At 29.9% G+C, this 26648-nt stretch overlaps 3 protein-coding genes across 3 annotated transcripts; 1 reads left to right on the forward strand and 2 right to left on the reverse strand.

Moving 5' to 3' along the window:
• Positions 1–8711: 8711 nt before the first annotated feature.
• Positions 8712–11321, reverse strand: LOC112748070 (polyadenylation and cleavage factor homolog 4-like). Its single transcript, XM_072217794.1, has 4 exons — positions 11313–11321; positions 10071–11000; positions 9417–9955; positions 8712–8733 (listed from the first exon to the last, which is right to left on the reverse strand). The coding sequence occupies exons 1-4, from the start codon at positions 11319–11321 to the stop codon at positions 8712–8714; spliced, it is 1500 nt and encodes a 499-aa protein (XP_072073895.1).
• A 1206-nt stretch (positions 11322–12527) lies between these two features.
• LOC112749906 (uncharacterized) lies at positions 12528–21665 on the forward strand. Its single transcript, XM_072217795.1, has 6 exons — positions 12528–12642; positions 18634–18968; positions 19152–19424; positions 19711–20679; positions 20759–21285; positions 21378–21665. Exons 1-4 carry the CDS (start codon positions 12528–12530, stop codon positions 19777–19779), a joined length of 792 nt encoding a protein of 263 aa, XP_072073896.1. The 3' UTR covers positions 19780–20679; positions 20759–21285; positions 21378–21665.
• An 815-nt stretch (positions 21666–22480) lies between these two features.
• On the reverse strand, positions 22481–24637 carry LOC112749907 (tryptophan synthase beta chain 1). The gene is made up of 4 exons (XM_025798338.2): positions 24210–24637; positions 23312–24105; positions 23071–23165; positions 22481–22961 (listed from the first exon to the last, which is right to left on the reverse strand). Exons 1-4 carry the CDS (start codon positions 24558–24560, stop codon positions 22774–22776), a joined length of 1428 nt encoding a protein of 475 aa, XP_025654123.1. The 5' UTR covers positions 24561–24637; the 3' UTR covers positions 22481–22773.
• Between the last annotated feature and the right edge of the window lie 2011 nt (positions 24638–26648).

Below are 26648 nucleotides of genomic sequence, written 5' to 3' on the forward strand. Positions count from 1 at the left end.
AACAATGACAAAAAAGTTCACACTTATTCCGCACTTTTTTCCTTCAAATATTACTCACAAATTTACCGTCGGATAAGTGAATTCGGTGGTAAGAATTTGACGTAACGAATTTCACAATAAAATTTTCTGTAAATTAATTAATAAAATCTATGGTAACTCAAGACACTAAATTCGATAATATTCAATATTTTTTTATAGTGATATCCTAAATGCACCTAGAATATACAGGTATGGATTTATTTATTATGGTCTGTGAACATTTGCCTCCATTAAGTTTCTAGAAAAAAAAGTATATATATATGTATATAATTTTTTTTATTGTAATGTGTATTTGCTGCCATATTTAAGAAAATTTTATTTATGCGTTAAAAAATTTTATATTATTAAATATTAACAAAATAATAAACGTTATTGAATTATATAAATTAAATTTATTAATATTCAAAAAATCAATTTTACTCATAACAAAAAAGCAAACAAACAAATGAAATGATAATGATAATAATAATAATTTGTGTCACACTAGACAATTAATTAATTAAGTAAAATTAAGTTTAACTTCTTAAATATAAAAGATACTATTAGTATTTAATAATTTTCTTAAAACTTATATATATATATATATATATATATATCATTTATTTATTTTTATTATTTTATTTAGTTTAGTTTTAATCTTACATATAATAATTATTTTCTTTGAAAAAAATTTTATCATAAATTTTACAGAGTATCAACTCTTCAATTAAATAACAACAAATTATTGAATGATTAATTTACAAAAAAAAGATATTTAATTATTTAGACCTACTTAAATACATGTAAATAAAATTGTGATTATTTTATTTAAGTTTTTGTCTTTTTTATTATTATATTTTTTTATTTCTCTCACACAATTATATATTGAGATGTTTTTTTTCATATTATATAAAAGATAATCAATAAAATATAATATGACAAACACAATATTTGATAATGAACTAATATTAAACATGTTAAATACAAATATTGTCAAAATATTAAAATAAGAGGAAACTACTTTTTAATTAAAATGCTTTTTGATATGTTAATTAAATTATTTTAATTTTATTAATATACTTAATTTTAGATATCTAAATATATTTATATTAATTTATTATTATTATTTTTATGTATTTATTTTGTCTTTACTAATAAAATTTATTAGGTTGAGAATACGTTACATCTGTGTAATATATATAGAGTGTTGTGCACTCTATAGATAAAGCCAAAAAAAAATAAAAAATATGAGTATAATAATAGAACTACGTTTATTTATATTGGATTGAATAAAATTGTTAATTTAAATTATATTCATCTAAATTTTAAATTAATAACTTAATTTTTTTTTTCTTTATCTTAGATGCACAACACCTTAAATATGTACATCTACTTATATGTAACATATCTCAAATGCACCATAATATATTTTCTCTTAAAGTGTTACACATCTCGAGTACATAATACTCAATTTATGAGCTTATTTGTTTTCTACCCTTTGTACCCAAGATATATGTAATAACAATATAAAAATATAAATATTTTACATCTTGCACATGTCAATAAATAAAATATTTAAAAAATTTAAAATAAAAAATTTAAATAATATATTTTTATTATAATTAAAATAAAATATTTTACTCTAAAATTAATAAATTTTTTCACTCTTTCTTCTTCTTTATCTATCTGATTTCTTCTTTCTCTCTCATTCTCTACTACTACTACTACTATTTATCAAAAATACAAAAATTAGAACTTGCAACTTTTTAAGTGAGTATGGAAAATTATTATTATTATTATTATTATTATTATTATTATTATTATTATTATTTTAACTAAAATAAAATATTTTTTTATAAAATTAATGAGTTTCTTTCTTTCTTTTTCTTCTCTATTTCGCTCTTTCTTTCCTTCTTTTCGCTTTTTTTTTTATTTCTTTTTATTCTTCTCACTCTATTATATTATTAATTTGGTAATTAAAATATGTTACATGACACGTTTTTATTATAATTAAAATAAAATATTTTTCATCAAAATTAATAATTTTTTTTCTTATAGAATAATTAAAGTTAAAATATAAAATGTAAAAAATACTCATTACACTAAAAAATATTACTAAGTACAATAAAAATTTGTTACTAAATTATAAAAAACAAATAATTAATAACATTTATAATAATAATAATAATAATAATAATAATAATAATAATAATAATAATAATAATAATAAGGATAAATGAAAAAAATATTAATTGTTAGTGTTACAATATCGGAAATAATGGACACCAAGGAGGTTAACGGTTGTTTTTAACCAAAGGTTTATGCTAAAGGGCTTCTACTACGATGAAATGTGGCAATATTAAGAATATAAAATAGAGGAGTGCTAGAGGACTAGTATTTTTATTAAATTTTGGCCAACACTTAACTATCAAAAAAAAATTGAATGATTTTACACCATTAGATACAATCTCACACCATTAAAAATATTATTAATAACTAAAAACCACAAAATCTACTGGTTCCTAGACTTTCTTTATAAAATAACCATTTTATAGTTGTGGTATTTGAAATATGGAGTAAAGTATATGTGTTTTCGAATAGATGGTAGCTGTAACCTTTATAGGGAATAAAGACACAATGTGACTATTAATCTCTACGAGGTGTTTGATGAAAACGGATTTTAATTTTTTCAACATTTATAAATCAATGTCTAAATTTTTTGCTAATTTGATTCGTTTTTTGATACTTTAAGATCTTTAATATACTTTTATCACTGAAAGAAGAAACTTTTTTCGATGAAAAAAAAATCTTTTGAACCTTAAAGAATTATATAGTAAAAAAAAAAATTGATAAAAAAAATAGAGGAATTAGTTCACAAATAATAAAAAATAACTTGTTGACCGATTCAAATGTTAAATTATTTGCTTCACTAAATTACCACATACTAAAATTATACTTTCACACTCACAAACCCATATTATTATTATTATTATTATTAGGGATAAGTATTGTTTTGGTCTCTCACTTTGAAGGTCGGAATCGAACCCGTCCCCGATCTAATTTTCGATTTAGAATCATCCTTAACGTTTTTTTTTCGTATTAAAATCGTCCTTTTTAATTTTTATTCCTAAACTACCCTTCCTTTTTAATAAAATTTAAAAAAAAAAAAACACCCCCACCCCCACCCCGTCTCCTCTTGCCCTCCTCCTCCCCTTCCCCTCTCCCCCTCCCCGTCTCCCCTTCCTGCCACCCCCACCCCCGGTCTCCCCTTCTCCCCTCCCCACCCTCCGGTCTCCCCTTCCCACCACCATCCACCCTCACCCCACCTCCACCTTATCCCCGGTTCCCCCACCCTCCGGTCTCCCCTTCTCCCCTCCCCCACCCCTCCGGTCTCCCTTCCCACCACCATCCACCCCCACCCCACCCCAACCTCACCCCCGGTTTCCCCCTCCTCGTCTCCCCTTCCCGCCACCCCCACCCCCCGGTCTCCCCTTCCCCCTCCCCCACCCTCCGGTCTCCCTTTCCCACCACCATCCACGCCCACGCCCACCCCCACCCCACCCCCGGTCTCCCCCTCCCTGTCTCCCCTTCCCGCCACCCCCACCCCCACCCCCGATCTCCCCACCCCACCCCCATCCCACCCCCGGTCTCCCCCTCCCGCCTCCCCCTCCCCTCCCCCCACCCCAACCGTGCTTTATTTTTTTTTAATTTTTTAAATTTTATTAAAAAGGAAGGGTAGTTTAGGAATAAAAATTAAAAAGGACGATTTTAATACGAAAAAAAAACGTTAAGGATGATTCTAAATCGAAAATTAGATCGGGGACGGGTTCGATTCCGACCCTCAACGTGAGAGACCAAAACAATACTTATCCCTTATTATTATTATTATTAGTAGTAGTAGTAGTAGTAGTAATAGTAGTAGTAGGGGCGGAGCTAACTTCAATGTGAAGGAGGGGCCAAAAAAATAATTTTATATTTAAAATAAAATAAAATAAAATATTTAATAGAAACTAAATTAAATTTTATGTATAATTTATAGAAAAAAATTGATGGTTGGGAGAGGTCATTGTCTCCCTTATTACGTTCTATGTGGCCCCGCCCCGATTATTATTATTATTATTATTATTATTATTATTATTATTATTATTATTATTATTATTATTATTATTATTATTATTAGGTGATTATTATTGTGTTTAAAAGTGTTTGTCTAATTTGCCAAAAAAATTAAAAATTAATATTTAATTTTAAAATATAAAAATAAATAATTATTAAATATTTAAAAATTATCATAAAAATAAATTAGACAAAAGTTAAACACTAATAGACATCATAAAATTCACCTCCTTATTATTATTATTATTATTATTATTATTATTATTATTATTATATATGAGAGAAAAAATCACACTGCATTTCCCAAGCCGTCCCTCTCGTACAACCTCCATCGCAGGTATAATTAATTGGTGAATATTTTTATGATGACATCTTCACATAAAAATAACATTGTAGATTATTGAATGAGTTGATATGTTTGACTAAATATATTTGATTAATCATCTAAAGATTTATAATATCATCTTTATATAAAAATGTTATCATGTGAGTGTTTTCTTAACTATTATGCTTATTCAATGTCATGTTAAAATTCTTCTTACCGTCGTCATTATTATTATTATTATTATTATTCAAAATTTTTAATTTAATTTTTCATTATATTTTTTCATTCCATAAAAATATTTTTAGATATCATATATAGTTATTGAGATGTTAATTTCTAATTAATACTTGTTCAGATGAATGGTATTATTCATTATTAACATTACGTCTTTACTTAATAGATTTTTAATTTATATCTAAATTAAAACTAAAAATTAGACTCATTCCACCTAACTACAGTTATAAAAATGAACTCCAAACATTTTCCTAAATTCATCGATGTCAAAAATATGTTATGTCTTTTATGTCTATGAACTAATAATACATTTAGAAAAGATCCAATCATATTTTATATGCAACAAATTTGAAAATAATATAATTTTTATGGATTGTGAAATCAATTACCGCCATCAACAAGTTGTCAACAAAAAAAATCAATCATAAAGAGAATAGTCCAAGCAGACTTAAATGTATTGCTTTATAATTACACATCATATAAAATTATATATCACATAATAAATAAATAGCGTATGAATTTTATCTAAACCATACATCAAAAATATTTCTGCTTAGTTCTTAAACGATCATATTATTCTTAAAAAAGGTAAACATCTTTAAAATCGTTGTGGTCCATAATATTTCCTAAATTTTATCCATATAAACAATGGTCCATATTAATATTTCCTTAATATGTATCTCTTCTGCATGTGCTTTCATTTCGCTGAACATATGGAGTATGTCGTATCCCTATACCCTAGCTTGTTGAATGTTCAGTTTCAATTCAAATGTATAGGCCCCCCATGGCCCGTTCTTGTATTAGATTTTTTTATTTTTTTTGGTGTCTATCATTCTTGTATTAAATGTGAAAGGGAATGAACTTTCTGTCTTGTTAATTTCTTTTGTATCTAATTTAATAATCAAATTCACTCTCTATTTTTATTTCATAATAATAACCTATACTTGGATATCTGAAAAATTATAACATTGCTTAAATGTTAAATAATATACGTACGTTACATCTTTTTCTTTTTACTTTTTTTTTTTTAAAAAAAAAATCCTCCAAATTTATCACTCGTTGCATCGCCTTTTTTCGCTACCTATCCAAAATGCACAGACCTTCCCTTCTAATGGTAGAAACAGATAAAAAGAACCAATGCCTGCGATAATTTCTTATTATCTTCCATGTTCATAATAAAGGGTAATGCTACAGTGTTGAAATTGGATTAATTTGAACTTTTAATCTTTTATAAGAATTGGATTAATTTTTTTATTGTCGTTGGACTTTTTTGTTAGTAGATACATTAGATTGGTAATGTAAAGAATCAATCCAAGCATAATAATAATAATAATAATAATAATAATAATAATAATAATAATAATAATAATAAGTCATCAGAATTTATTATTTTTGTCATTATTTAGTTATTAATTCAATTTTTTTAGTTTAGTAATTTAATAATATATTCTATTCCATACTTTTAAACATTGATAACTAATTAATAATTAAAAATAATGAATTCTGATAGTTTTCTAACATTTATGTAACAATAACAACAACAATAATAATAATAATTGAAGATGTAGTGAGTGTTAGGACTTCATTTAACATTTCAATAACAACAACAACAATCATAACAATAATAATAATTGAAGATGTGGTGAGTGTTAGGACTTCTCTGAAACAAAACTCACCTTGAGAGTATCCCAACTTCTTTTTGAGAAGTGAGCAAAAAAAAAAAAAAATTGAAATCTGTTATTACTTTTCCCTCAAAAGAATTTGTGAATTTGTCTTCCTGTCTCATTTTTTGTTTTATCCATTATTTTTTATATTATTTTTAATATATAAGTATTTAATGTCTATACAAAAATTTGATTCTAAATATATATTTTTTGAATTTGTAATATAAATAATTATCTTTATATTTTACTATTTTTATTTTTTATATTCATACAACTATAAACTATTATTATAAACCTTAAATACAAATTTTATTTTAATAAATACATTAAAAATTTTTAATGTATGAATTAAAAAAAATAATTATAATAAATTTTTTATTTTAATTCATACTTATTTATTATGTATGTATTCGATTTACTATGTATATCATGTACATAATAAATCAAAATTCGATTTATATGTAAATACCTAAAAATTGAATTTGCCTGATTCGATTTATATAAATTTATTTAGGACATATATAAAACCAATTTTTATTCAAAAAAATTGTATAATTTTAGTCTCCAATTAATTTATTAATATAAATTATTCTTATTTTTAAATTCAATATATATATATATATATATATTGAATTTAAAAATAAGAATAATTTATATTAATAAATTAATTGGAATAGTGAATTTGTGAGAAAATAAAACTAATATATATATATATATATATTAGTTTTATTTTCTCACAAATTCACTATTCTTTTAGACTTTTAATGATTCATTAATTACTTTGTATTTACTGAGCTCTTCAAATTTTTTATAAAAAAATAAAAGATCAAAATCATCAAATTACAAAATACTAACCAAAATTATTTTTCCTTTCTAATTCCTGAATATAATTTAACGTTATTTACGATAGCATATTTAATAAAAAAAATAAAACATACCAGATAATAATATTTTAATTCCTGAATATAATTTAATTAATTATTAACATAAAAAATTAAAATCTAAAAATAAAAAATTTTATTATTAACATGGACAATAACAATGCAATATTCAAAATTAAATATATCAAGCTTTAATTATTATTATTATTATTGACGTCACAAATTAAATACTCAACAAAAAATATAAAAATATAATTTTTTCATGAACTAAATAATATTAAACACCAAAAATACATTTTTTATCAACATAAAAAAATCTAAACATATTAGACATACACATCATTAATATCACATAAAAAATAGAATATTTGAACAACACAAAAAATATCATCACCAAATATTCTAACAAAAATATTATTATTATTATTATTATTATTATTATTATTATTGTTATTGTTATTGTTATTGTTGTTGTTGGATCAATTCTTTATATTACCAATTCAATGTATCTACTAATAAAAAAGTCCAACAGCAACAAAAAGATTAATCCAATTCTTATAAAGGATTAAAACCTCAAATTAATACACTACCTAGCATAATTACCTCCCTATACTTCGACAAATATTTTATTTACTGATGCTTCGACTCAGTTGATATTTCATCTGTCACATTAAAATCAACACGCATCTTTATATATTATGTCCAACTCATTTCAGCAGGAGCATTACCCATAATAAAAACTATGACATTACCCATGACTCATAATTTTTTATTACAGTTAAGTAGCCTTATTTTTTTTAATTCAATCAAATGCTTTTCTTAATAAGAACCAGCAAGACTTTTGAATGGGTAAACTACTAAATGAAAATATTTTCTTATATAGCAATATATACGTTTATGGTGGCTAAATTAATAGTGACTATAGGTGATTATAAATTAACTAACAAATAAAAGAGTGATATTTGGCCATAAAAAAAAGTTGATTAAAATTTTTGTTACGTTCAAATCATACTTATAACTAATTGAGGGAATGTATTTCACCTAAATACATGAATAAGATAGACAAATTTCATGTCGGAGCTAACGGAAAGCGGAAAGAATTAACGGAGCCATGGTGGTGTGGTACAAGATGATGGAGGCGATGGCGACAAAAAAAGAGAAAATTGGATATTGGGTAAATGAAAATAGGGCCTCCGATTATGGCAGGGAACGGAGGAAGCAATCTCATCAAGGAAGAGGCGCGGAGGCAGATGGGTGGCGGTGGCCATGGATACCGATTGCTGGAACTGTAGCAAAAAATTCTGTCAAAACAAAGATCGCATTCGGTTCTATGTAACTCCAGGTAGAAGAAGACATCCCTCACCGACTTGAGGTTATTACTTGTAGCGACAAACCAAATCTGATAACAGAGAAATTATATGATTAGATGATGTTTTTTCTTGTTCTGACCCACATTTCTTCTTTGTTAGTATATTATTTCGTTGATGCTGAGAAGCTAAGATAAAAAAAAAAAGAAAAAAATTTACTATGTCAGCAAACATTCTATCTTTCATGTATTTTATTTTGATTTTTCAATCACTTATAGCCACTATAGTTATGGGACAAAGATAACCACGAGAAAACGCACCTTCATAATATGCTTTTACTTTATTGAATGTCTTTTTTCTATATTTTTTATTTTTTATAATACCTATTAAACTAAATCACGGTTTTTTATGAATTGGGATCGTAGATAACTAGAAAAATACAAATCGAGAAGTAGCAATTGAAAACGAAATGAGTAGCGAAACTAATAAAAATTGTCGGAACGCAAAATTTTATTAAATTCAATGAATTAAACGTACTTATTAATACAGTAATGTAATGTGATTTTGTTGATAAATGAAATCTATTGCCGGGGCTCCCACCCGAACAATAATAGAGCACTAGTAACAACAACTAACAGTATTTGATGGCAAGAAATTGGAAACACTACTAGCGCAACTCTACCCTAAAAAGTATTAGTAAGTCCTAATTAAGGGTGCACAAAATTGATGTTTGGTCGACCCGCATTCTTTTTTTCTTACTACTTTCTTGGTAGGTTCCCTGGATATACAAACGAAACAAGGAAGAAGAGTAAATAATAGTAGTAGTAAAGCTAATATAATGTAACTAAGATCGTATATAAAAAGCAAATACATGTTGGTTGAGGGCATAGTAGAGTCAGAGTCAGATCTGCATTTGGAATGAACAATGGGCCCTAGTTGATGTCTGTCCATGGTGGCCAATGTTATTCCCATGGGTGCCTTAAGGTATGTGGCTCCTCTATACATCCACTCATCCATTTCGTCGCTGTAGAACTCATCGAAGCCCTCTCCACACAGTGCACATCGACTTTGATCCTCTTCAGCAGGAACGCCTAACTCTTCCTCATCTTTCATTTCCTCTGTATCCTCGGGAGCCAACGACCCTGGAATCGATTCTTTTCCCGAAGCCTCTGCACCACTTAGCCACATGCTCCCACTTGCAAACCACTTTTGAGACCCCTTCTGCTTCCGGCTTTTCGACATTCGGTTCCTAGTCACGTGCCAATCCATATGTCTACTGTGCTCATCTTGCCTTTTGAATCGGAGACCGCAGCTCGTGCATTGTCTAGGAAGATCACCGTATAAGGCACTGATTACACCTTCATGACGAACCTTCAAGATATCTGGATCGAACTCTGTCCCAATGGAATCCTAAAACACGAGTTCATTTAAATAACTATCTCAAATCAACAAACTAGAAAGGGAGGGTAACTAATGAAAGTATAGTTACCAGTCCGGTGGGTGGATTGGTGGGGGGATTAATTACCGAGATCACACCATGGTTCACTAGTGAACTAATCAAATTAAGATATGCAGGTGGTGGTTGACTTGTCACCGAAGCATCGGCATGGGGATGAGACATCATTTGTGATGGAGCAGTTGGGAGGCTTGGATGTAAAAGTGGCAAGGTTCCCCCATGTAAATGTAAACTTTGGCCCTGCATATCAGGTAATGGATTTGAGATGGGCGTACTTATTAAGGCACCATGACTAATTTGTGTTGAAGATGGAACTTGAGGTGGAAGAAACTGTAGTTGAGGTGCTTGTCCATGATTTTGCAGGTTAGAGGAAATTGGTCCAGGTTGATTAGGCAACTGGTCATGTATAAACAAAGTTCTATTTGGACCATGACCCACATTGGTGTTATTATTAACGTTTATTGGTTCAAACAGACTCCTAGGACGTTTTTGCAATGAAAATGCTGGATTCAAGTCGGAAGGGCAAGTAGCATGAGCATTGACAGCAAAGAGAGCAGCCCCCATATTAAAGGGGTACTGTGAAGAATTAGATAGATCATTAGATAACTTCCTTTTCCTGGAGAATCTAACACTTGATTGCATAGAACTACTGTTTGTATTACAGTCTACTAATCCTGGATTCATATCTTTCCAATCAAACTCCTCTTCTTCAGTGTCCTGCCATGATGCCAATGGAAACTTGCTCCCTAAACCATTTCTGCCAGGCTGCTCCACCAACAAAAGCTTAGTACTAAGAATTTCACGGCCTTTGTCACAACCATATGCCTCAATAAGAGCTCTTGGACTTTGACGTTGTTGTTCATCATTGAGATTATAAGTCTTGGAAGTTTGAAATATGTTCCAACCATCACTAGAAAATCTCTTTTGCTGCCATTCATTCAACCCTCCTTCTCTTGTATTACCTACAGTTTCCGTTGAATCCAACTTATCACCACCAACCTGTGAGGATGAAAACCAACACACTGTCAGAATGCAGCTTATCTGTCTGCACGATCTTTCTTTCTATTAACAGGTATAAACAGACACCTTTCTATTAAAACAAAAATTTGGCGGCCACATCATTCAGGTTGAGACACCCAATATATATATATATATATATATATATATATATATATATATATATATATATATATATATATATATATATATATATATATATATTATTTTCATCAATCATGACAAATAGCCTTAACGTACCAATAAAATCACTGATATTTTTGCATACAACACATATTTCACACAAAAACTTACATTATCCATAATTGAACTAGAGTGTTCCATCTGCTGCAAAGATTGTGGTTTAATAACATGAGCCCCAAGAATCGGTCCACGAAAATCATATGCCCCAAGGTGATTAGCAAAGGATTGTTGATTATTAACTGCTGGTGAAGATTGCAATTGAGCTTCAATATTACTTAGGACAGAGGGAGGAAAGATCTTTGACCAGGTACCAAAGAGACGTTGCAGAACAGAATGCAGATTGGGCTGGACCTGCCTGTATGCCTCACAGTAAACCTTGGCACACAATAAAATTGTTTCAATCTTTCAATAAAAGAATAAAATAAACATGAAATATAAATAGAAATAACCATACTCTAATTGACCTACTTGAGGTAGACGTAAAGAGAAGTGTTTAACATATTCCTGGCCAAAATTCTTCACAATACTGTCCAGAAGATAGAGAGAAGGAATTTTTTTATCAGCAGGCACCTAGCAGTAAACAACCGAGATTTAAATAATATTATAGCTTAGCTTTACTAATTTTCTACTATACAAATATCAGCAAAAATGCTTGACAGAATATCATCGTTATTTGCTAATTTAGAACTCAGGAGCAAAAGTAACATTTAAAAAGTCATTCTTTACAAACAATTGTCATCATGCCTCTTTTTTTATGTGACAATAGGAAAAGTGATCTCTGAAACTCAATCTTAACAAAGGATTGAGACTTTATTGACAAGATAAACCTTAAAACTTAACACATGTTCTTCGAATTTCGTTCCAGTTCAGTCAAGACCTGAAATGCGTTGTTTTATTCTTGGGTCTTAAGATTAGTTTGGTCCTTTCTATGGGATTCATGTGCCAGTTGCTAGTTATCCGAAAAGTTATGTTATCCTAAAATTCTCTGTTCTTAGTCGAATAATAATAATTAATAATTTAGAATCCATTCTCTCTCGCGGTTAAACTCTCGCTCAAATAAATCAAAGGCAAGAACAGATGGAACGATAAAGCCCATTGGAATTGGAAGTAATGACTTTTCCTCGTTTTGGCAATCAAATGAGACCCTAAAGCAAATAAAAAATAAAATATAAAATAGGATTGGGAAAGAAAAATAAAACTTAAATGCTGATTTATGGATAACTGCCAAAATTGAAACAACGCCCGTAGAGGGATAACTTTCCACCCCAATAAAAGTAGGGTTTTTTCGTTACAAATGGTGCGAAAAGGTGATAACTTTCTGCAGCAATGGAGACAGACCTCAAGAATCCGATTGCAAATGGCATCCGCGATGCCCTTGGCGTGTTTCCTCTGTTGGCCGGCAATGATAGTGAAATCGCTAATGATGGAGTTCACATTGGAGGTGAGCTCTGACAACAATAGCCCATACGTCCAAACAATTTCTTCGGCCTTGAGGTAGCCTTGGCACTGGGGAAGTAAGGCGTTAAACCGGCGGACTAGCATGGAAGGAGAAGGCTCGTGCGTGATACCATTCGCCATTTGTATTGTAGCTGATTCGTGCGCAATAGAATTTGAGAATTTTTAACCTTGACGAAGGAGAACGGGAGTTATATCGAATTGAGAGAAGAGATTGGATGAGATGTAAACAGAATTGTGACCTCTAAATAACTATTTATAGAATTTTAAGTCTCTGCCACCTAATAATCTAATATCCTATGTTGTTGTTGTGCGCGTCAAGTCAGCGTACCTTAAAAAAAAATTGAATCCTAAAAAATGAAAATAGATTAATTTATTTTACAGTTAAAAATTTTTTTTATTTTATTTAAAAAAAATTAGATGGGGGGATATAGTGGGGGAAGTTAGGTATTGAACGTGAGTGGTGATATGGGTATTTTATTTAATTTGGAGTATTTGAGATGTGGTGTTTGAGACCAGAAATTTTTTTTCTAAAATCAAATGAAGGTTTTAAGTTATTGAAATTGAATGAAAATAGAGTGCAAGAATGTTTTGCTGGGGAAGAGATGGTTGAAGGAAAATGGGATCAGGCATCTGACTATAACCGAAGCAAAAAAAATTGTGAAGAATAGGGTGTTCTTAAATTGAAATTTTTTTGCTTTGCTTTATGATGATATAATGTTTTTTTCTATTGATTACCTGAACTATTATTTCATACAAATTATATATCTTATCAATTATATTTTATTTAAAATAATTAATTTATACAAAATATAGCACTTTTAAATAAAAGTATAAAAAATTATATCATATATTAATATGTGTATAACTAAATTTTTTAAACAATATAAAAAATAAAAAAATAGTTTTATATCTCTCACTCAATTAAAAAATTTATTTTTGTTATAATATTTATGACATAAAAAACAAATTAATTTTTTTGTTTTCCTTCTTCTAAAAAATTAACTTTTATTTTTGTTATAATATTAATTTACACACATATACCACGTAACTATTAATTAAGAAACAATATTCTTATCAAAATTCAAAACTTCTAAAAAAAATTAATCGAGATAATTTAAGTCAGTTTAAATAATAACTATTTCAATCATATTATTGAAATGCTTAAAATTTATATATTAAAATTAATTTATTCATGTAAATAGTATCTAAAATATTTTCATACAAAAAAATAAAATTTATTAAATACTTTAATATATTAAATAATTTAATATGATGAATATCTTTAAATATTTAAAGGATTGATTCAAATTTCTATAATTAATGAAATTGTCCTCAGTCTTACTCTTTTCTTAGATATTTCCAAGTCGAATCTTAAATAGATAATATACATCTTTTAACTTGTGGTTCACTCTTCTTTCTCATTCTCGTTCAAATATCTTCTTTTCTAGTTTTTTTAATGATTTAAATTTCTGAATTCTGGTTTTTTTTATGTTGAATTTTTTTTATAGGTGTTTAGAATTTGAGTTAGAACTTTTATCTCAATTCATGTCTTTTATTTCTTATTTTTGTGGCATTCAAAAAATTAACTATCAATGACAAAAGCTTTAAAGTCGTGTAATATTGGATACTAGATTCTTTTTTGTTTTTACTTGGTTGTGCTGAATTCGTTTGAAATTTCTTTTGATTAAATTGGTATTAGTTATTAAACCATCCTTCAAAAGTCATGGTTCAAGAATAATTGAATATGGTTTGATGTTTTCTAGATTATTCTTTCTTGCTTACTCTGGTGTTTGGCTACTTGAATTTTTAATGTATTAGCTGAAGAAAGGTTTTGCTAACTAATACTAACAATTAACATACAATTGAAGAAAGAATAGTGTAACTTAAATTTTTTTTTCTCTTTAATAAAATCATTTAATCTTGTGTATTTGTAGTGTATATTTGATACTTTTAAAGTTTACTTTAATTTATTAAATTTTAATGATCAGAAATTTAACAAAAAAAAAAAAAAAGAAGGCAAAATTTGTAAATGAAATACTTAATTTTTAATTTTTAATGTGTGATGATGAAGGTGAATTTTTGGAAGTATGAGTTTGTTGAGTCTTGCAATACAAATCGATTGAAATTGGATCTGTGTTAGAAATTAGGATTTTGTGAATAATTCCTAGGGATGTGCATGGTCCGATTCGGCCTGGCCCAAACATTTTAGGGGCTAATTAGGTGTGATTTCACCGGGTCTAGGGCCAGGTAAGGGTCTCAAAAATAGACCCGGTCATTATTTCGGGTCGGGTTCGGGGCATAGCTCGGGTCACCCGAACTCGGTCCGGTGGCCCGGTCATCATACACAATTAATATTTTGTGTTATTTGTGATGGATGATGGCTATTCTTATGTGAAATTTAAGTATTATAAACCTTAATATTTTGTGTTATTAGTTATTATAAGACTATAAGTTAATATTTTATGTTTAAAATGCATAAGATTTTAGACTAATGCATAATATTGTGTTATTTGTATTGATTTAAATATTTGGTGTTATTAGACAATATTGGTATTGATTATGGTTACGCTTTAATTTCAGAGAAGAGTTGGTTCTTGTTATATTTTTCTAAGTGAATTTTACCATGTCAAATAATGGTTGGAGTCTTAGAAATTTGGATATTTTCACATGCTAGCTTATAAGAAGGTATTAAAGTAATGTAATGTTAACGGCCCAGTTTTCACCTGGTATAATCATGGCCCGAAAGTGTATAGGTTTCATCGGGTTTAGGGCCGGGTTCGGGTCTAATAATAAATAGGCCCGGTATATATTTCGGGTCGAGTCTGGGTCACATCAAACCCGACTTCACCCGACTTCACCCGACCCATTCACACCCTTAATAGTTCCTATATAAGATTGTGCGTGAGGATAGTAATAAGCAATCAAAAAACCTTTGATCTTAATATAAGCTCATTCATCTGTGCACCAAGTTTGATTCTCTGGTTGTAATCTTTATTAAGTTGTTATGAATTATGATGAAAAATTTTGGTATCATCTTTAGATTTATTATTCTTTCATGTGTGAATAATGATGACGGCCCCAATGTATATATCCAATTTTTTCTACTTTGGTTCTATGGGGTGATTTACGTCCTACTACAAATGGGGGAAATGTTGATTTTCAAAGCACGTGTTTCCTATCTAAACTTGTTTGAACAGTTTATCTCCAATAACTTCTATCTCTTGAGTAATTAACAAATGTTGTTTGTATGCATTGAAAAGAAATATTGGTGTTGCTATTTGTCAGTATAATTTTGTGTTCTCCGTTAATTAATACTTATTTTGATTCACTTGAATTTTAAAGTTAGATCCATGAACAAGATGCGTAATATAATTTTTACAATTTTCTCTTTTGATGTCCCTAATTGTTTGCTGCTTCATCATTACGGCTATTGATTTGGACATAACACTTCCTTGTTTATAAAAAAGGCATTAGTGGAGGAAGGTTTGCTTTACGATTAACCAATGCATCAAAATTTTCTATAAATATGTTCTTTTGTTGTTCTTTGTTTAAGTTGAAAACATGATCAATATGCAAGTGAATGAAAGAAAAAAATGTTGGATTGTTAAATGTGCATAACAAGAACGTGATATATACATAATTGGTTGATTTTTTATTGTATGGAGTCATGAGTTTTGATTTTGTGTTCTTTGTATTGACCTTTCAGGCATATGAACGAATGAGCTTTGATTTTGTGTTCTTTATTCTACAATACGAGAATTATCAAATTTTTCTTACATTACTAAAAAACTGAAAAATTATCTTTTGAATTGCAGTTATTTTGTGGAGAGAAAGAGACTAATCTAATTAGATCAGTTATTGTGATAGAGTTTTTTTTTTCTATTCAGCTCTGCTTCAACTCTCAAAATTCTTATTTTAGAAAAATAATATAGTAGAAGAAGCTATTCAACCAATATCTTTAAGTGATTATGTAAATTAAATACATGCAATTGGTGATATAAAATAGAGTATAAATTTAGATATTACTGATTGCTTTGGTGATATAATTTATAATTTATATATTCTAAGTTCAAAAATTGAGTAGTAAGAGATAATCTAGATTTATGCCTATTACTATATTTATGTTTTTTTATATTATATTTGTATTTTTTTTATCTTTTTATAATTATATTCTCATATAACACATTGTATTTCAGATTTTATATATATTATTACTTGATATTATGTAGCATGACTAAGGTTTTTTTTTTTAAATTAATTTTATCTTTTTGAGATCTAAACAATAATTATAGAACCATTTTTCTTTTTTGCCTTTTACCCCTGTTTTACTGTCTAAAGACATTTTGTTGATTTAGTGATGATTCTCATATTCCTTTAGAAAACAAATTGTTGCCTCCATCTAAATTTTTAATCTGTGGGTAATGCTGTTTCAAGCTCAAATAATTTTGTGACTGCAAGTGTTTTCAATTTTTGTTTTCAAATCAAGTCATTTGGTATACACGTAGTTTCTATAGTTTGAGAATTTAAATTATTTTTTGTTCAGCTTTTTTGAAACTATTAATGTAAGTTAATTATATATGTGTTAACTTATCTATTTCTAAAACAATACAGATTTCTGTTAATAACCCAACAAGTGACATTGCATGTTTGAGGGATCCACAATGCAAGGTGATCTCTATAAAATTGTATAATCAATGAAGTATATGAGTAGATATTGATACTAAAGATTATTGTTCAGTTCTTTTTTCATGTTATTTAGGATGTTATTAATCAGAGTACCAAATGTTTACATAGTCCAAGTGTTAAATATGGTAGTGGTCTGTCTATCAGAGATAAGCAATAACTTGCTATTCTAAAAGATTCGAATTATAATTTTGATGAGCATATGGATGAGTGAGATGCTTGATGTTTAGTTTTTAGTTTTAATAGCTAGAATATAATTTTTATTTTGTAAGCAGTGTGTGAAAAGAATTATTTAATTAATAGCTATTGAAAAAGAATTGAATGGTCTTTAATAGTTAATGAGAATATTCGGATAAAATTGTGTTATTAGAGATAAGTAATTTATTATGCAAGCATATTAAGAAATTTACTGACTTCATCACAAAAGTTTTAACCAAATTGCTATATGTTTTTAAATTTTAAATTATATTATTTTTTCTCTTTTCATTCCAAATATGTTTAATCATCTGATATTTATATCGTAAATTTGTGACCATGTTCACAAGTGAATAGTCATTATTATCAATTGTAACACTAAATTAAATTTTTTGTATTTAATTAGAATCTAAGAATTAAAAGTAAAATTAACTGAAAAGAATCTATTTAAGACTGAGCGAATGCGCGGGTTACCTACTAATATTTTAACAGAGTAAAAGTGACAAAAATAACCTAATTCTAATATGCTTTTACTACTACAAACTTCTTTTTTTGTCTTTTTTTGGTGAAAATCCTTCATCTTTAGGGTTTTATTTTTCCACCTAACTTTATTAACAAAGAATTCCTTTACTGCAAGCTCATATGATTATGGAGATCCGAAGGTATGCTGACTTGACACGCACGACAACAACATAGAGTATTGGGTGACAGGGACTTAGAATTAGAAATAGAAACAGGTTAGGCTTTAATTTTAATAGGTCTGGTTTATCATGTAGTTAATTAGTCTAAATTTGACCTACTATAAACTTTTTTTTATGTATTAAATCTGTCTTGTTATTTAGTATGGCCTGATCTAAAATTTGTTAAAAAATTTGATATTTAAAAATAAAAATATTATTTAAAAAATATTTTTTAATAAAAATATTTATATGTAATATGTAATATTTAATATTTATAAAATTTTTTAAAATTTTTAAAATATTTAAAATATACAAAATTATTTATAATAAAATATAATAAATTTAAAATATCTTATATTTTTATTAATAATAAAAAAATTATTTATATATTTAATTATCTCCTAATCTGAATGGAGCCCCCACCCCCACCCCCAGCCTCATCTCTCTTCTCTCTCGACACTCCACCGCCTCACCTCACCGCGTCACTCTCTCATCTCTCCCCTCACCTCGTCAGTTGTCACTCTCAGTCTCTCACAGCCTCACCTCATCACTCTCTCGCTCTCAGTCTTGCACTCATCACTCCCTCGCTCTCGGTCTCGCACTCATAAGCTCGTGGTCGCAGTCTCGTACCCCTGCTTCGCTTCATCGGCGGCAGAAGCAGACGGAACCAGTCAAGCAGCATCTACTCCGTCGGGTGGTGGTGGTGGTCATTGTCTTCTTGTTTGGTCGCGTCTCGAAACCAGTCAACCAGGTGAGCTCCCTTCGAATTTTCGACCCTGTTCTTTCACTGGTTCAGTGTCAATTTTGAATAAATTAAATTTGTTGTTGAACCTGAGCAAATTTTAACTAGACTTCTATAAATAATTATTTAGAGACCACAATCCCGTTTACATCTCATCCAATCTCATCTTCTCTTAATTCGACATAATTCCAGTTCTCCTTCATCAAGTTTAAAAGTTCTCTAAACTTCCATTGCCCACAAATGGAGAATGGTATCATGCACGAGCCTTCTCCTTCCATACTCGTCAGCCGGTTTAACGCCTTACTTCCACGACGCCAAGCCTACCTCAAGGCTTTCTCTACCAAAAAAATTGTTCAGACACATGGGCTCTTGTCAGAACTCACCTCCAATGTGAACCCCATCATTACCGATCTCAATATCATTGTCAGCCAGCAGAGTAAACACTCTAGTTCAATTATGGATAATGTAAGCTTTTGTGTGAAATATGTGTTGTATGCAAAAATATCAGTGATTTTGTTGATACGTTAAGGCTATTTGTCATGATTGATGAAAATAATATATATATATATATATATATATATATATATATATATATATATATATATATATATTGTGTGTTTCAACCTGAATGATGTGGTCGCCAAATTTTTGTTTTAATAGAAAGGTGTCTGTTTATACCTCTTAATAGAAAGAGAGATCCTGTAGACAGATAAGCTGCATTCTGACAGTGTGTTGGTTTTCATCGTCATAGGTTGGTGGTGATAGGTTGGACTCAACAGAAACTGTAGGTAATACAAGAGAAAGAGGGTTGAATGAATGACAGCAAAATAGATTTTCTAGTGATGGTTGGAACATATTTCAAACTTCCAAGACTTATAATCTCAATGATGAACAACAACGTCAAAGTCCAAGAGCTCTTATTGAGGCATATAGTTGTGACAAATTAAGGCTGTGAAATTCCTAGTACTAAGCTTTTGTTGGTGGAGCAGCCTGGCAAAAATGGTTTAGGGAGCAAGTTTTCATTGGCATCATGGCAGGACACTGAAGAAGAGGAGTTTGATTGGAAAGATATGAATCCAGGATTAGTAGACTGTAGTAGAAACAGCAGTTCTATGCAATCAAGTGTTAGATTCTCCAGGAAAAGGAAGTTATCTAATGATCTATCTAATTCTTCACAGTACCCCTTTAATATTGGGGCTGCTCCCCCTGCTGTCAATGCTCATGCTACCCGTCCTTTCGGCTTGAATCCAGCATTTTCATTGCAAAAACGTCCTAGGAGTCTGTTTGAACCAATAAACGTTAATAATAACACCAATGTGGGTCATGGTCCAAATAGAACTCTGTTTATACATGACCAGTTGCCTAATCAACCTGGACCAATTTCCTCTAACCTGCAAAATCATGGACAACCTCCTCAACTACAATTTCTTCCACCTCAAGTTCCATCTTCAACACAAATTAGTCATGGTGCCCAATAAGTACGCCCATCTCAAATCCATTACCTGATATGCAGGGCCAAAGTTTACATTTACATGGGGGAACCTTGCCACCTTTACATCCAAGCCTTCCAACTGCTCCATCACAAATGATGTCTCATCCCCATGCCGATGCTTCGGTGACAAGTCAACCACCACCTGCATATCTTAATTTGATTAGTTCACTAGTGAACCACGGTGTGATCTCAGTAACTAATCCACCCACCAATCCACCCACCGTACTGGTAACTATACTTTCATTAGTTTCCCTCCCTTTCTAGTTTGTTGATTTGGGATAGTTATTTAAATGAACTCATGTTTTAGGATTTTATTGGGATGGAGTTCGATCCAGATATCTTGAAGGTGTAATCAGTGCCTTATACGGTGATCTTCCTAAACAATGCACGAGCTGCGGTCTCCGATTCAAAAGGCAAGATGAGCACAGTAGACATATGGATTGGCATGTGACTAGGAACCGAATGTCGAAAAGCCGGAAGCAGAAGGGATCTCAAAAATGGTTTGCAAGTGGGAGCATGTGGCTAAGTGGTGTAGAGGCTTCGGGAAAGGAATCGATTCCAGGGTTCGTTGGCTCCCGAGGATACAGAGGAAATGAAAGATGAGGAAGAGTTAGGCGTTCCTGCTGAAAAGGATCAGAGTCGATGTGCATTGTGTGGAGAAGGCTTCGATGAGTTTTACAGCGACGAAATGGATGAGTGGATGTATAGAGGAGCCACATACCTTAAGGCACCCATGGGAACAACTTTGGCCTCCCTGGACAGACATCAACTAGGGCCCATTGTTCATTCCAAATGCAGATCTGACTTTGACTCTACTATGTCCTCAATCAATAGGTATTTGCTTTTTATATATGATCTTAGTTACATTATATTAGCTTACTACTGCTATTATTTACTCTTCTTCCTTGTTTCGTTTGTGTATGCAGGGAACCTACCAAGAGAGTAGTAAGTGAAAAAGAATGCGGGTCAACCAAACATCCGTTTTGTGCACCCTTAATTAGGACTTACTAATATTTTTTAAGGTAGAGTTGAATCATGTATAGCTATAGTTGCACTAGTAGTGTTCCTAATTTCTTACCGTCAAATACTGTTAGTTGTTGTTGTTAGTGCTCTATTCTGCAGTAGATTTCATTTATCAGCAAAATTACATTGCATTACTGTATCAATAAACACGTTTAATTCATTGAATTCAATAAAACTCTACGTTCCGACAATTTTTATTAGTTTCACTACTCATTTTGTTTTCGATTGCTGCTTCTCAATTTGTATTTTTTCGTTATCTATTATCCCAATTTATAAAAAATCATGATTTAGTTTAATAGGTATATATAAAAAATAAAAAAATATAGAAAAACATAGACATTCAATAAAGTAAAAGCATATGTATTGCTATATAAGAAAATGTTTTGGTTTAGTAGCTTACCCATTCAAAAGTCTTGTTCGTTCTTATTAAGGAAAGCATTTGATTGGATAAGCATAAAGGTTAGTGTATATCAATTAAATTCTACTTAGATATTAAAAATTTAAATAAATTTTAGGGCTTGTGAATTGACCAGATTTAATTTACCACCATTTGATTTTTTTTAAAAAAAATTAACATATAGGAAAAAATTTTCTATGTCCTCCTTTTATACGTTTCCTTTTTTTTTTTTTTTTTTTTTTACTATTTTGTAGTATAGCTTTCTTGGTTAATAGGAACATCCATATTATTATTATTTTGATAAAAAAAATTAATGAAAAAAGATTTTTTTTTATTTTTTAATGTATTTGACAAATTTTTAGTAATAAAAGTAAAAGTATTAAAAAAATAAAAAATATTTTTTTAGAAGCTATAATTTACATTTTTTTTTAAATATTTTTTTCTTAAAAAACTAACAAACCTTAAATCTTTGGAACATAAAAATGAAGTTATGGAATTACTACATTATAATTAGCTCGTTGAAGTTTATTGCTCATATATCATATTTTTCAAAGACTTAATGTTTATCAAAGATTTTTTGCATTGTATGAGGCTGTTGAAAAGTTGTGCTTAAGGAGACAACATATATACGATTTCAATTCATATGGGGGGAAGAAATTATTAAAGCAACTATACTTATACTATACAACTTGGCCAAAATGGCAAAGTGAGGATGGACTATACACGGATTGGTACAAACAAAATAATAATGAATTAATTATTCCTATTTGTCTAATCCTCCATTCTATCAATTCCTTTCTTAAATTTTTCCCCATGGCGTAACATGGATGTTTATTTTATTTTGCTTTTAAACCCCCCCCCCTCTCTCTTCTTTCTCTCTTCTTTATTTGCCCTTTGTGTGCTTAAAATTTTCCATGAAATAATTTGCGATCAAAGACTACAGCTGCATCCTTATCTCCACAACCACTGCAGTTTACAACGACCTTGCTGCCGTCACATAAGGTAGGGACCAGATTATCTAAGATAGCCAATGCATGAGCAGCCTCCAATGATGGAAATATGCCTTCCAATTTGCATAATCTTTCATAAGCTGCCAAACATCATCAATTAATTAGTAAAAAGTAAAAACCTTCAAGAGTTTAAGCATTAATTAATTTCTGTGTGTTCAATAAGCATAATAAAGGTGAAATGTGCCTTACCATCAAGAGCTTCTTGATCAGTTGCAACGCAGAATTCGGCGCGTCCGGTTTCTTTTAGGTAACTCAACTCAGGACTAACTCCTGGATACTCCATCCTGCAAATTGAAACAACGAACCAATTACTTTGAGGTTAAAAATAAAGAGCATGCAGTAACTAAGTAATTAGGAGTTAATAATAATAATAAGAAAAAATATAGGTAACCAACAACATTTAATAATAATAAGATCGATAAATACGGACCCGGGGGCAATGGAGTGTGGTCCAATAATTTGTCCATCCTGATCTTGCAAGAGGTAGCTGAGGGCTCCATGGTACACACCCACTTCACCAGTGGCGAGTGTGGAAGAGTGTCTTCCACTCTCCAAACCGCACCCACCGGCCTCAACACCAATGAGCCTCACATCCTTGTCTTCTAAGAACTCGTGGAACAAACCAAGAGCGTTAGATCCAGTCCCCACGCACGCTACCAGCACGTCTGGTTTCCCTCCCCATTTCTCCAACGCTTGCTTCCTCGTTTCTCTCCCTATCACTGACTGAAACTCACGCACCATCGTCGGGCACGGGTGCGGCCCAACTGCCGAACCCGTCAAGTGGTAACTGTTTTCCATTTCTCCCACCCAACACCGAAATGCCTCCGATGCTGCGTCCTTGAAGCTTCCATTAACCCCTTCTACCTTAGCACCTAACAGTTTCATCAACTGCACGTTAGAACTTTCCTTCTCCATTTCTTTGGCGGCCATGAACACTGTGCATTCCAAACCAAGCTTAGCGCAGGCTGCGGCGGTTGCGATGCCGTGTTGTCCAGCTGCGGTGGCCGTCACGACGCTCTTTCTACCCATGCGTTTGGCAATCATGGCTTGTGCAAGAGCGTTGTTCATCTTGTGGGAGCCACCGTGGTTGAGATCTTCTCTCTTGAGGTATATGTCAGGGCCTTTTCCATTGTTGTTCATCTTGTAGTACTCCGATAACCGCCGCGCGTAATACAGTGGCGTCTCTCTCCCTGCAAAGTCTTTTAATGCCTCTGCTAGCTCTGCCTGCATTCCACAATAACAACGAAACGAAACGTAACTCATTAATTTCCATTGTTGTTCATGCATAATGCATGTGAAGCTTATTAGCTTGACGTGAATTTTCTAACCTTAAAAGCTTCATCATGTAGGGCCTTGTTGAACTCAGCTTCAAGCTGGCTCAAACAAACTACAAGTGTCTCAGGTACAAACTTGCCTCCAAACCTACCAAATTTACCGGAGTTAATGATGGGGGCATCAGTATTATTATTACTCTCTTGCAGCTCCTTCTCTAATAAGGGTTTTATAGTAGGCACATAAGTTTTGGCCAATTTGGTAGGGAGGTTAGTCTTAAAAAAGGTGTCTTGATGATCATCAGTGGCAACCATCAAACAGGAGCGCACTTTATTGGGTGCTCCTTGCTGCCTGGAATGGTTGCTGCTGCTAGCAAATGCCCCTAACTGCAATTTGCATGTCATCATTTTTAATTTGAGTGAGAATGAAATTGATGGCTTAGTGCGTGGTTGCTTATGTTAGTTTGTGAAAAGTGATAAAACTCCTGCTTTCCCTATGCCCGCTTTTATAGATACAATTTGCCACGCACTTGACTTTTCAACCGAGTAGAAGCCTATAGCTACAGTTTGCCGCGCACTTGACCTTACAACCGAGTAAAAGCCAAGTTTAGGAATGGTACGCTACTACGCTATTGGCTAACTGAATATGAGTTGGAAGTGTAAGTGTTACTAAACATAAAGAAGCCCTATGACTAATTCTCACTCAAGAACATTTTTTTTTCGATCAATATAACTAATCATCTATCAGATTAGATTTAAAGAACACAAAGTATTTAGAAATCAATAAAAAAATTAATTTAAAATAATCTAAAATTATTCTATTTACATTATTTAGTTATTATTTATTTATTTTATATTTTTTAATTATTGTCAAAATAGTTAAATAAACTTAATATAACAAATATATAAATTTATTTAAGAAAAATATTAAAAAACTAATATTTTTTATTAATACTAACCAATATTTTTTATTAATATTTTATTTTTATACTATTAGAATTTAAAATTATGTTTAAAATTTAAAATTAATATTTAAAGATTTAGAATATAAAATATTAATTAAATATTAGTTAAAAATAATAAATTCGGTTTAGTATATTGCATTGTTCTATATATAATTATCAATATTAAGTTAACAACAAATTTTTCGTTATCGGAAAACAAAATTTGCCTAACTAATAGATGCGGAGTATTCTACGGTAACTCCAATTGAGAATTTGAGATCACTACAGGCGTTAACAGGTAAATCAGTAAATGCGTATGTACTTGCCTACTGTTCTAACTTATAACAAACATTTGTTTGTCTTTTCTTAGACTTGTATTCTTTTTCACTTTAATTCTATGTTAAGCTAAAGAAAAATATTAGTTGACTTTATTTTAATTTTTAGTTTTTATTTAATTTTTTTAAAAATTTATTATTATTTAATTAATTTAAATATTTACGTATTTTTATGTATTAGTTAGTCAAAAAATTAAAAAAATTATTTATTTTTTATTTTTTTAAATTAAATAAAAAATAATATTTAAAAGATATTTAATTGCACTAGTAACTAAATAATCTATAAATGAGTAGTATAATGCTTTTCTTCAACATTTTAAATGTGCTCCATTAGAAGTAGCTATTACATATTTATCAATACAACAAGGTAATTAACAAATTTTAGTTTTTATTTTATTCAGCTAACGATAATTAAAATTCATTTAAATAAATGCACAAAATATATATTTAGATTTAATATCTTATATTTTCATTCTCTGTCCAGCAATAAAAATACAAAATTAATTTCCTTAAAAATTAGTGCATTTGAATTTAGAGCAAAATATAACTTCAACAAAAATAAGAAACCCTGAACTATAAATTTAAACCTTGATAAAAATATTTTAAAAAGTATGAACGACAACAACAATTTCAAAAAAAATTTAAAATGTAATGAAAATAACAAATTAGCAGTGTTTACTATATATATAAAATGAAGAATTTTAATTGGAATTGAACAAGAAGCGAGGGTTCTCTGATCGAAGTAGTGTTTTATAATGTATAAATGTAGGGAATTGGATTAAAAAACATAGGGCTACGCTTAATTAACTGTAATGGAAAATTATGAGTCATGCGTAGAGTCACAATTTTTATTATGAACATGGAAGATGATAAGAAATTATCGCAGACATTGGTTCTTTTTATCTGTTTCTACTTTTCATTTCATTTTCATTTCATTAAAAAGAAAGATAACTTTTGTGCATTTTGGATGGTAGCAAAAAAAGGCGAGAGAACGAATGATAATTTGGAAGAATTTAAAAAAAATTAAAAAAATAAATTTAAAAATGATCACTTTTAATATTTTTAAAAAATAAATTAATTTAAAATTAAAATTTGTATCGAAGTAAATTGTTGAAACGAAACTAGTATCACCTTAATGATACATACAGTATCACCTTAATAAAAAATTAATAAAATTTTATTATTCATATAATTATATTAATAAAATAATTAAAAAT

The sequence above is a fragment of the Arachis hypogaea genome, chromosome 15 (assembly GCF_003086295.3).
Source record: "Arachis hypogaea cultivar Tifrunner chromosome 15, arahy.Tifrunner.gnm2.J5K5, whole genome shotgun sequence".
NCBI classification, from domain to species: Eukaryota; Viridiplantae; Streptophyta; class Magnoliopsida; order Fabales; family Fabaceae; genus Arachis; species Arachis hypogaea.